This window comes from Berghia stephanieae, chromosome 1 (genome assembly GCF_034508935.2).
Source record: "Berghia stephanieae isolate SIO BIC M18660-M18661 chromosome 1, UCSD_Bste_1.3, whole genome shotgun sequence".
Classification (NCBI taxonomy): Eukaryota; Metazoa; Mollusca; class Gastropoda; order Nudibranchia; family Aeolidiidae; genus Berghia; species Berghia stephanieae.
This window is the reverse complement of record NC_088360.1, coordinates 105,472,088-105,484,587: the sequence shown is the minus strand read 5'-3', so window position 1 is coordinate 105,484,587 and position 12,500 is coordinate 105,472,088. Positions and strand designations below refer to the sequence as shown.

At 43.9% G+C, this 12,500-nt stretch overlaps 1 protein-coding gene across 2 annotated transcripts in view; it reads right to left on the bottom strand.

Moving 5' to 3' along the window:
- Positions 1-10,962, bottom strand: part of LOC144965117 (very long chain fatty acid elongase 4-like) — a 33,596-nt gene extending 22,634 nt beyond the window's left edge. For both annotated transcript variants that reach the window (XM_078900061.1, XM_078900071.1), the window contains exons 1-3: positions 10,861-10,962; positions 9,681-9,868; positions 7,611-7,694 (exon numbers count right to left, since the gene is read on the bottom strand). In XM_078900061.1, the coding sequence (XP_078756187.1) occupies positions 7,611-7,694; positions 9,681-9,868; positions 10,861-10,906 (318 nt within the window). In that variant the 5' untranslated portion in view covers positions 10,907-10,962. The remainder of the gene's footprint in view (positions 1-7,610; positions 7,695-9,680; positions 9,869-10,860) is intronic.
- Between the last annotated feature and the right edge of the window lie 1,538 nt (positions 10,963-12,500).

Below are 12,500 nucleotides of genomic sequence, written 5' to 3'. Positions count from 1 at the left end.
TTCCCTGAGTCCCAGGTTCACTCCCCACTGGCGCCCATCTCCAATAGTGTCAGGTTCATTCTCCTCTAGTACTCAACTCCCATATCCGGCTTCAACTCCCAATGGTATCCATCTCCCTTTAGTCCCAGATTTATTTCCTACTGATATCCTTTTTACATAGTCCCAGGTTCACTCCCCACTGGTGTACACCGCCCTGATTCCCAGGATCACCTCCCACTGTTGCCTAGTTCCCATAACTTTGCTGGATATTGTCGGGTTTCGGCGGGTTTCGGCGGGTTTCGTAAAAAAAGCACTAATTCATTTTTACGAAACCCGCCGAAACCCGCCGATAACCTTAGTCTCAGGTTCACTCCCGACTGGTGTACACTTCCCTGAGTCTTGGGTTCACTCCCCACAGTTGTCTACTTCCCATAACTTTGCTGGATATTGTCGGGTTTCGGCGGGTTTTGGCGGGTTTCGGCGGGTTTCGTAAAAAAAGCACTAATTCTTTTTTACGAAACCCGCCGAAACCGGCCGATAACCTTAGTCTCAGGTTCACTCCCGACTGGTGTACACTTCCCTGAGTCTCGGGTTCACTCCCCACAGTTGTCTACTTCCCATAACTTTGCTGGATCTTGTCGGGTTTCGGCGGGTTTCGGCGGGTTTCGGCGGGTTTCGTAATAAAGCACTGGTTCTTTTTTACGAAACCCGCCGAAACCCAGTCCCAGGTTCACTCCCCAATGGTGTACACTTGCCTGAGTTCTAGGTTCACTCCCCACAGCCACCTACTTCCCATAACTTTGTCGGGATTCGTCGGGTTTCGTCGGGTTTCGGCGGGTTTCGGCGGGTTTCGGCGGGTTTCGCAGGGTTTCGGCGGGTTTCGGCGGGTTTCGTAAAAAAGACACACCCTAAATTATCGGTGTGTCTTTTTTACGAAACCCGCCGAAACCCGCCGAAACCCGCCGAAACCCGCCGAAACCCGATGAAACCCGACGAATCCCGACAAAGTTATGGGAAGTAGGTGGCTGTGGGGAACCAGTGCTTTTTTACGAAACCCGCCGAAACCCGCCGAAACCCGGCGAAACCCGACAATATACAGCAAAGTTATGGGAAGTAGACAACTGTGGGGAGTGAACCCGAGACTCAGGGAAGTGTACACCAGTCGGGAGTGAACCTGAGACTAAGTTTATCGGCCGGTTTCGCGGGTTTCGTAAAAAAGAATTAGTGCTTTATTACGAAACCCGCCGAAACCCGCCGAAACCCGACAATATCCGGCAAAGTTATGGGAGTTTGGCAACAGTGGAGGGTGATCCTGGGAGTCAGGGAATTGCACACCAGTGGGGAGTTAACCTGGGACTGTGTAAAAAGGATATCAGTGGGAAATAAACCTGGGACTAAAGGGACATGGATACCATTGAAAGTTGAAGCCGGATAGGGGAATTGAGTACCAGAGGAGAATGAACCTGACACTATAGAAGGTGGGCGCCAGTGGGGAGTGAACCTGGGGTTCAGGGAATTGCACACCAGTGGGGACTTAACCTGGGACTGTGTAAAAAGGATATCAGTGGGAAATAAACCTGGGACTAAAGGGAGATGGATACCATTGAAAGTTGAAGCCGGATATGGGAATTGAGTACCAGAGGAGAATGAACCTGACACTATAGAAGGTGGGCGCCAGTGGGGAGTGAACCTGGGATTCAGGGAATTGCACACCAGTGGGGACTTAACCTGGGACTGTGTAAAAAGGATATCAGTGGGAAATAAACCTGGGACTAAAGGGAGATGGATACCATTGAAAGTTGAAGCCGGATATGGGAATTGAGTACCAGAGGAGAATGAACCTGACACTATAGAAGGTGGGCGCCAGTGGGGAGTGAACCTGGGATTCAGGGAATTGCACACCAGTGGGGACTTAACCTGGGACTGTGTAAAAAGGATATCAGTGGGAAATAAACCTGGGACTAAAGGGAGATGGATACCATTGAAAGTTGAAGCCGGATATGGGAGTTGAGTACCAGAGGAGAATGAACCCGACACTATAGGAGATGGGCGCCAGTGTGGAGTGAACCTGGGACTCAGGGAAGTGCACACCAATTGGAGTTAACCTTGGACTGTGGGAGATGGATAACTGTGGGTATCCGAGCCGAACTATAGGAGTTGAGTGCCAGAGGAGAATGAACCTGACACTATAGAAGGTGGGCGCCAGTGGGGAGTGAACCTGGGATTCAGGGAATTGCACACCAGTGGGGATTTAACCTGGGAATATGTAAAAAGGATATCAGTGGAAAATAAACCTGGTACTAAAGGGAGATGGATACCATTAAAATTTGAAGCTTGGTATGAGAGTTTGGTACCAGAGGAGAATGAACCTGACACTAAAGGAGGTGGGCGCCAGTGGGGAGTGAACCTGGGACTATGTAAAAAGGATATCAGTGGGAAATAAACCTGGGACTAAAGGGAGATGAATACCATTGAAAGTTGAAGCCGGATATGAGAGCTTGGTACCAGAGGAGAATGAACCTGACAAAAAAGGGTGTGGGCGCCAGTGGGGAGTGAACCTGGGACTATGTAAACAGGATATGAGTGGGAAATAAACATGGGACTAAAGGGAGATGAATACCATTGAAAGTTGAAGCCGGATATGAGAGTTTGGTACCAGAGGAGAATGAACCTGACACTATAGGAGGTGGGCGCCAGTGGGGAGTGAACCTGGGACTATGTAAAAAGGATATCAGTAGGAAATAAATCTGGGACTAAAGGGAGGTGGATACCATTGGGACTTAAAGCCGGATTTGGTAGTTGGGTACCAGAGGAGAGAGAAACCTGACACTATAGGAGGTGGGCGCCAGTGGGGAGTGAACCTGGGACTATGTAAAAAGGATATCAGTGGGAAATAAACCTGGGACTAAAGGGAGATGAATTCCATTGAAAGTTGAAGCCGGATATGAGAGTTTGGTACCAGAGGAGAATGAACCTGACACTATAGGAGGTGGGCGCCAGTGGGGAGTGAACCTGGGACTATGTAAAAAGGATATGAGTGGGAAATAAACCTGGGACTAAAGGGAGATGAATACCATTGAAAATTGAAGCCGGATATGAGAGTTTGGTACCAGAGGAGAATGAACCTGACACTATAGGAGGTGGGCGCCAGTGGGGAGTGAACCTGGGACTATGTAAAAAGGATATCAGTGGGAAATAAACCTGGGACTAAAGGGAGATGAATACCATTGAAAGTTGAAGCCGGATATGAGAGTTTGGTACCAGAGGAGAATGAACCTGACACTATAGGAGGTGGGCGCCAGTGGGGAGTGAACCTGGGACTATGTAAAAAGGATATCAGTGGGAAATAAACCTGGGACTAAGGGAGATGAATACCATTGAAAGTTGAAGCCGGATATGGGAGTTGAGTACCAGAGGAGAATGAACCTGACACTATAGAAGGTGGGCGCCAGTGGGGAGTGAACCTGGGATTCAGGGAATTGCACACCAGTGGGGAGTTAACCTGGGATTGTGTAAAAAGGATATCAGTGGGAAATAAACCTGGGACTAAAGGGAGATGGATACCATTGAAAGTTGAAGCCGGATATGGGAGTTGAGTACCAGAGGAGAATGAACCTGACACTATAGAAGGTGGGCGCCAGTGGGGAGTGAACCTGGGATTCAGGGAATTGCACACCAATTTGGAGTTAACCTGGGACTGTGGGAGATGGATAACTGTGGGTATCCGAGCCGAACTATAGGAGTTGGCTACCAGAGGAGAATGAACCTGACACTATAAAAGGTGGGCGCCAGTGGGGAGTGAACCTGGGAGTCAGGGAATTGCACACCAGTGGGGAGTTAACCTGTGAATATCTAAAAAAGAATATCCGTGGGAAATAAATCCGGCTTCAACTCCCAATGGTATCCATCTCCCTTTAGTCCCAGATTTATTTCCTACTGATATCCTTTATACATATTCCCAGGTTAACTCCCCACTGGTGTGCAATTCCCTGAGTCCCAGGTTCACTCCCCACTGGCGCCCACCCCTTTTGTGTCAGGTTCATTCTCCTCTGGTACCAAGCTTTCATATCCGGCTTCAACTTTCAATGGTATCCATCTCCCTTTAGTCCGAGGTTTATTTCCCACTGATATCCTGTTTACATAGTCCCAGGTTCACTCCCCACTGGCGCCCACCTCCTATAGTGTCAGGTTCATTCTCCTCTGGTACCAAACTCTCATATCCGGCTTCAACTTTCAATGGTATTCATCTCCCTTTAGTCCCAGGTTTATTTCCCACTCATATCCTTTTTACATAGTCCCAGGTTCACTCCCCACTGGCGCCCACCTCCTATAGTGTCAGGTTCATTCTCCTCTGGTACCAAACTCTCATATCGGCTTCAACTTTCAATGGTATTCATCTCCCTTTAGTCCCAGGTTTATTTCCCACTGATATCCTTTTTACATAGTCCCAGGTTCACTCCCCACTGGCGCCCACCTCCTATAGTGTCAGGTTCATTCTCCTCTGGTACCAAACTCTCATATCCGGCTTCAACTTTCAATGGTATTCATCTCCCTTTAGTCCCAGGTTTATTTCCCACTGATATCCTTTTTACATAGTCCCAGGTTCACTCCCCACTGGCGCCCACCTCCTATAGTGTCAGGTTCATTCTCCTCTGGTACCAAACTCTCATATCCGGCTTCAACTTTCAATGGTATTCATCTCCCTTTAGTTCCAGGTTTATTTCCCACTCATATCCTTTTTACATAGTCCCAGGTTCACTCCCCACTGGCGCCCACCTCCTATAGTGTCAGGTTCATTCTCCTCTGGTACCCAACTCTCATATCCGGCTTCAACTTTCAATGGTATTCATCTCCCTTTAGTCCCAGGTTTATTTCCCACTGATATCCTTTTTACATAGTCCCAGGTTCACTCCCCACTGGCGCCCACCTCCTATAGTGTCAGGTTCATTCTCCTCTGGTACCAAACTCTCATATCCGGCTTCAACTTTCAATGGTATTCATCTCCCTTTAGTCCCAGGTTTATTTCCCACTGATATCCTTTTTACATAGTCCCAGGTTCACTCCCCATGGCGCCCACCTCCTATAGTGTCAGGTTCATTCTCCTCTGGTACCAAACTCTCATATCCGGCTTCAACTTTCAATGGTATTCATCTCCCTTTAGTCCCAGGTTTATTTCCCACTCATATCCTTTTTACATAGTCCCAGGTTCACTCCCCACTGGCGCCCACCTCCTATAGTGTCAGGTTTCTCTCTCCTCTGGTACCCAACTACCAAATCCGGCTTTAACTCCCAATGGTATCCACCTCCCTTTAGTCCCAGATTTATTTCCTACTGATATCCTTTTTACATAGTCCCAGGTTCACTCCCCACTGGCGCCCACCTCCTATAGTGTCAGGTTCATTCTCCTCTGGTACCAAACTCTCATATCCGGCTTCAACTTTCAATGGTATTCATCTCCCTTTAGTCCCAGGTTTATTTCCCACTCATATCCTTTTACATAGTCCCAGGTTCACTCCCCACTGGCGCCCACCTCCTATAGTGTCAGGTTCATTCTCCTCTGGTACCAAACTCTCATATCCGGCTTCAACTTTCAATGGTATTCATCTCCCTTTAGTCCCAGGTTTATTTCCCACTCATATCCTTTTTACATAGTCCCAGGTTCACTCCCCACTGGCGCCCACCTCCTATAGTGTCAGGTTCATTCTCCTCTGGTACCAAACTCTCATATCCGGCTTCAACTTTCAATGGTATTCATCTCCCTTTAGTCCCAGGTTTATTTCCCACTGATATCCTTTTTACATAGTCCCAGGTTCACTCCCCACTGGCGCCCACCTCCTATAGTGTCAGGTTCATTCTCCTCTGGTACCAAACTCTCATATCCGGCTTCAACTTTCAATGGTATTCATCTCCCTTTAGTCCCAGGTTTATTTCCCACTGATATCCTTTTTACATAGTCCCAGGTTCACTCCCCACTGGCGCCCACCTCCTATAGTGTCAGGTTTCTCTCTCCTCTGGTACCCAACTACCAAATCCGGCTTTAAGTCCCAATGGTATCCACCTCCCTTTAGTCCCAGATTTATTTCCTACTGATATCCTTTTTACATAGTCCCAGGTTCACTCCCCACTGGCGCCCACCTCCTATAGTGTCAGATTCATTCTCCTCTTGTACCAAACTCTCATATCCGGCTTCAACTTTCAATGGTATTCATCTCCCTTTAGTCCCAGGTTTATTTCCCACTCATATCCTGTTTACATAGTCCCAGGTTCACTCCCCACTGGCGCCCACACCCTTTTTTGTCAGGTTCATTCTCCTCTGGTACCAAGCTCTCATATCCGGCTTCAACTTTCAATGGTATTCATCTCCCTTTAGTCCCAGGTTTATTTCCCACTGATATCCTTTTTACATAGTCCCAGGTTCACTCCCCACTGGCGCCCACCTCCTTAATGTCAGGTTCATTCTCCTCTGGTACCAAACTCTCATACCAAGCTTCAAATTTTAATGGTATCCATCTCCCTTTAGTACCAGGTTTATTTTCCACTGATATCCTTTTGACATATTCCCAGGTTAAATCCCCACTGGTGTGCAATTCCCTGAATCCCAGGTTCACTCCCCACTGGCGCCCACCTTCTATAGTGTCAGGTTCATTCTCCTCTGGCACTCAACTCCTATAGTTCGGCTCGGATACCCACAGTTATCCATCTCCCACAGTCCAAGGTTAACTCCAATTGGTGTGCACTTCCCTGAGTCCCAGGTTCACTCCACACTGGCGCCCATCTCCTATAGTGTCGGGTTCATTCTCCTCTGGTACTCAACTCCCATATCCGGCTTCAACTTTCAATGGTATCCATCTCCCTTTAGTCCCAGGTTTATTTCCCACTGATATCCTTTTTACACAGTCCCAGGTTAAGTCCCCACTGGTGTGCAATTCCCTGAATCCCAGGTTCACTCCCCACTGGCGCCCACCTTCTATAGTGTCAGGTTCATTCTCCTCTGGTACTCAATTCCCATATCCGGCTTCAACTTTCAATGGTATCCATGTCCCTTTAGTCCCAGGTTTATTTCCCACTGATATCCTTTTTACACAGTCCCCAGGTTAACTCCCCACTGGTGGGCAATTCCCTGACTCCCAGGATCACCCCCCACTGTTGCCAAACTCCCATAACTTTGCCGGATATTGTCGGGTTTCGGCGGGTTTCGTAATAAAGCACTAATTCTTTTTTACGAAACCCGCCGAAACCGGCCGATAAACTTAGTCTCAGGTTCACTCCCGACTGGTGTACACTTCCCTGAGTCTCGGGTTCACTCCCCACAGTTGTCTACTTCCCATAACTTTGCTGTATATTGTCGGGTTTCGCCGGGTTTCGGCGGGTTTCGGCGGGTTTCGTAAAAAAGCACTGGTTCTTTTTTACGAAACCCGCCGAAACCCAGTCCCAGGTTCACTCCCCAATGGTGTACACTTCCCTGAGTTCTAGGTTCACTCCCCACAGCCACCTACTTCCCATAACTTTGTCGGGATTCGTCGGGTTTCATCGGGTTTCGGCGGGTTTCGGCGGGTTTCGGCGGGTTTCGGCGGGTTTCGTAAAAAAGACACACCCTAAATTATTCTAGATTCAAATAATCGATTACTTACCATGGGTTCATCTGGGGTGTTCCGATACGTATGCAAATGCTCGCATGTCATCGAATAGCCTTTTCGATACAAGCCACCTGCCACCTGACGGGAATAATTCATGCTTTTTATTGATGCATTGCATTAATTTAGTTTTAAACAAAAAAATTCATAACATCCACCAGACGGATTATATAACCAATACACAAAACTATAGATAGAACGAAGTTGACGTCACTCGGGTCTTTGTTATTGCTCTTTGCCATCCGTGTTTATGTGTAAATCTCACTAAACTGTAATAACTAGACTTTAAACGTTCAAGGTTACACATAGTTTTTGTGTGTTGGTCCGTTATACTTCCGGATGGCAAGGTTGTGAGCTTCTAAGGCAAACGCATACTATCTATATGTAACTCTAAACGTTTATAGTCTGATATATATATATACAATTTACTGAAAACTACTCATAAAAATGGCTGGCTAAAAACAATAATAAAGAGCTTGCGCTTGGCTAAGAAGCTCACAACATTGCCATCCAGAAGTATAACCGACCAACACACAAAACTCTGTGTAACCTTGAAGTTTTATAGTCTGGATAATATAATTTAGTGAGAATTACTCATAAACGTGGATGGCAAAAAACAATAACAAAGACCTGAGTGACGTCAACTTCATTCTATCTATATATTGGTATAATTAACAAAACATATTACTATGGCTTTTAATGATGAACTCGCTCTGAATGTGTCTGTCACAGAGGTCGTAAATCCTTTCATAGTCAACTATAAAAATATATAATTTTATTGAGCATCGTAGTTTAAACTGTTACTTGTCGTACTCTCAAAAATCACGAGTTTAAAAATTTGGCCAGAAAACTCGTCATTCAAATAATATTTATAGATTTAGACGACTTTCATCTTGCCAAATCGATTGGTCCCAGGTTTGAGAATGTTTGCTAAAGATGAGTGTCATTTAAATAGATGGATTTTTGCAGAAGACGAGTTTTCTGGGCAAAATTTCAAATTGGTGTCTTTCCAGAGTACGGCAGTGAACAGGTCAAAGTGGTTTTACGCCTGTACAAATCCATGACAGTTAATTGTACAATCTTTATTGTATGCTTGTGCATCATGCTCAATGTGTTTTAGAAAATATTTTCGTACACCACATTGCTCCAAATGGTCATTTTCATCACCACACACTTTTTTATATTGGACCAACTGTTCATTTTCATCACCACACACTTTTTTCTATTGGACCAAATGTTCATTTTCATCACCACACACTTTTTTCTATTGGACCAAATGTTCATTTTCATCACCACACACTTTTTTATATTGGACCAACTGTTCATTTTCATCACCACACACTTTTTTCTATTGGACCAAATGTTCATTTTCATCACCACACACTTTTTTCTATTGGACCAAATGTTCATTTTCATCACCACACACTTTTTTCTATTGCACCAAATGTTCATTTTCATCACCACACACTGTTTTTCTATTGCACCAAATGTTCATTTTCATCACCACACACTGTTTTTCTATTGCACCAAATGTTCACTTTCATCACCACACACTGTTTTTCTATTGCACCAAATGTTCATTTTCATCACCACACACTGTTTTTCTATTGCACCAAATGTTCATTTTCATCACCACACACTATCTACAAACTCACCTGTTTGAATCTATTTGAGAACAAAAACTAGAGTACTTATATAACGCAATATCCACTAAATGTACTCAAAGCGCTTTACAAGGGGCCTCTAACCGATAACATAACGTACCATAAAAAATGAGACATGCCCGCATGTTAGGCGATATTACATTTTTCCCCCGACATAGACAGCCCTGCTAACGGCCAGGTACTCATTATACACCTGAGTACGGTTAGAGAATGTAAGTAAAGAGTCTTTTCCAAGGACTCAACTATGCGCCGAGCGAGGCTCGAACCCAGGACCTTCCGATCCGAAAGCGAGTGTCATACCACAAGACCACATAGCCGCACTTTAGGTGATTAATTCCCTATCGACACATTTCTTAAACAAACAACACATTAAAAATATTTGAAAGTCGTCATATTTACTTACATTAACAAAAATATACAAGTTGAATAAACTCATGAAGTAGTTATAAACGATGATGGTCTTTTTGAGGTTTCTTGGTTTGGCATTCTCCATGGCCCGTGGTCCCTGCAGACATACGATGGTGTAGAGGGCCGTCAGAGTGAGGATGTGGGATGGAGATCCCATGAGGGGGTACTGGCTCGATGAAGGGTCTGGGGGGGGGGGGGGAATTTGGTTTTTAAGGAATGAGTTAATAAAGTTTGTTGAGAGCTCATTTCAATGAAATAAAGAATACGGAACAGATTATGATTATATCATTGTCATCATCGGCATCGTCGTCGTCATTATCATCATCATCATTATAATCATTATCATTATCATCATTATCATCATCATCAACAACATCATCACCAATATCATCACCAATATCATAATCATCATCATCATCATCATCATCATCATCATCATCATCATCATCATCATAATTATCATCAGCAGCAGCATCAGCATCATCATTTTCGTCTTCTTTACTGCTCAAAGCGCTTTACAAGGGATCCTAGCCCACAGCAACACTTGGCATGTGACAAGACGCCCTTTAGGCGATATTACATTTCCGACAGAGACAACGCTGTTAACGGACGAGTACTCATTTTGCACCTGCTAAGATGAAAGTAATTTAAATCGATCGATATTTGGAGGACGAGTTTTTTTGGACAAATCTTTAAAACGTGTCTTTCCAGAGTACAGATATGTGGTCTAGTGGTATGACACTCACTTTCGGATCGAAAGGTCCTGGGTTCGAGCCTCGCTCGGTGCATAGTTGAAAAGACATCTTTACTCACATTCTCTTATCGCATTCAGGTGTAAAACGAGTAACTGGCCGTTAACATCGTTGTCTCTGTCGGAAAAAGAAATTGTAATATCGCCTAACAGGTGTCATGTCTTGTTCTATATGTTACGTGCTGCTGTTGGCCAGGGACCCTTTGTAAAGCGCTTTGGGCACGTTTAATGGATATTACGCTATATAAAAGCTCAAGAATAGCATGAGCAGTAAACTTAAGAACGTAAGAAATATAAAGAAGTAAATTTGACATCTCACGCGTACTTCGTACATCGTACATCGCACATCGCACATATCGCACATCGCACATCGCACATCGCCTCTCATTAACGTAACCCAAGGTAAAATGAATCATCAGCTCACCTGCCAAGCCCATAGTTGAATGGTAAAGTTCTTTCAGATATCCCATGGTGATACTTCCTATAATACGAATAATCTTTCTGGCCTCGACGCTTATGCGAATCCCTGAAACTTGTAACAAAGCAATACAAATCAACATTGATTGAAAATATTATTATTTACAATAGATTATCGGTTACTTGGGAGGAGATACAATTGTGGTTGTGGTGGTCGTATCGGCATCAGTGGTAGTAGTAGCAGCAGCAATAGTAGTAGAAGTAGTAGTAGTAGTAGTAGTAGTAGTAGTAGTAGTAATAGTAGTAGTAGTAGTAGTGGTAGAAGTAGTAGTAGTAGTAGTAGTAGTAGTAGTAGTAGTAGTAGTAGTAGTAGTAGTAGTAGTAGTAGTAGCAGTAGCATTAGTCTTAGTAGTAGTTGTTGTTGTAGCAGTAGGTAATAGTTGTAGTTGTAGTAGTAGCAGCAGTAGTAATATATATATATATATATATATATATATATATATATATATATATTATATTATATATATATATCTCCTTTCTTTAAAAAATATAGCCTTGTGGAGAACATTGTGCTTATTTGAGTCAATAATAGAATTGATACGGCGCACAACTCTACTGAACGATTTGAAAAATAGAAATGTATTTTTTACAGATAGATAAACAGATAACTTGATTTCCTTTTATAATTTAAAGTCAGTTTGAAAGTTCGTTAAGTCAAACAGATATCATAAAAAATTTACCGAAGACACTAACATCTCATGGCCACACACTCAACTCTATCTGTCCAGTAGAGTCCTTACTTCCGTTGTGTTGATTTAACGGTGATCAGTGTTGTTATGTAGTAGTGAGTTCTCATTGCGTGTATGTTTATATGTGTGCGTGTGTGTATGTGTGTGTGTGTGTGTGTGGTATAGTATGTGTGTTTGTGTTTTGGAATGTGGTTGCGTGGAAGAAAAAAAAAAAGCGGGGGAGGGGGGGGGGCAGGGTGTCCATCAAGCAGAGAAAATCCTGAGCAAGGGGAGGGGGGGGGGGAGGGGGTGTGTTTGCTAGGTACTGTCAGATTGGCATTTTTCAGCAAATCTTGGCATTCATAGTGATATAATTCACTTGATCACATGACGGTATTCGGATTTACAGAAATTTTAAACAAGTTTCACCGATTAACAATATCAACTAATATTACTGCTGATATTACTGTCGTTTTTATGCCATCGATGTGATAATTATTGCCCTGGGAAATATTTAGTTAAACGTTTCGGCAAACTGTCAATTGGTTCTGTCTAGCTTTTAGCCCGAACAAACCAAAAGTTGACAGATTCGGGACTTGATATTTTTCGCGTACGCTTCAGATTTTCATTTGACCTCACATAAGTAAAGAGTAAAGGGGAGATATTCCGAAAGCTAGCACTATTCAGTATCTGATACTGAATAGTGGTTTTGCACTATTCAGTATCTGATACTGAATAGCGGTTTTGCACTATTCAGTATCTGATACTGAATAGCGGTTTTGCACTATTCAGTATCTGATACTGAATAGTGGTTTTGTACTATTCAGTATCTGACACTGAATAGTGGTTTTGCACTATAATACGGTGTTTTTTTTTCCGAAACCTGACAAATTTATGGGAAGAGGGCAGCTGTGGGAGT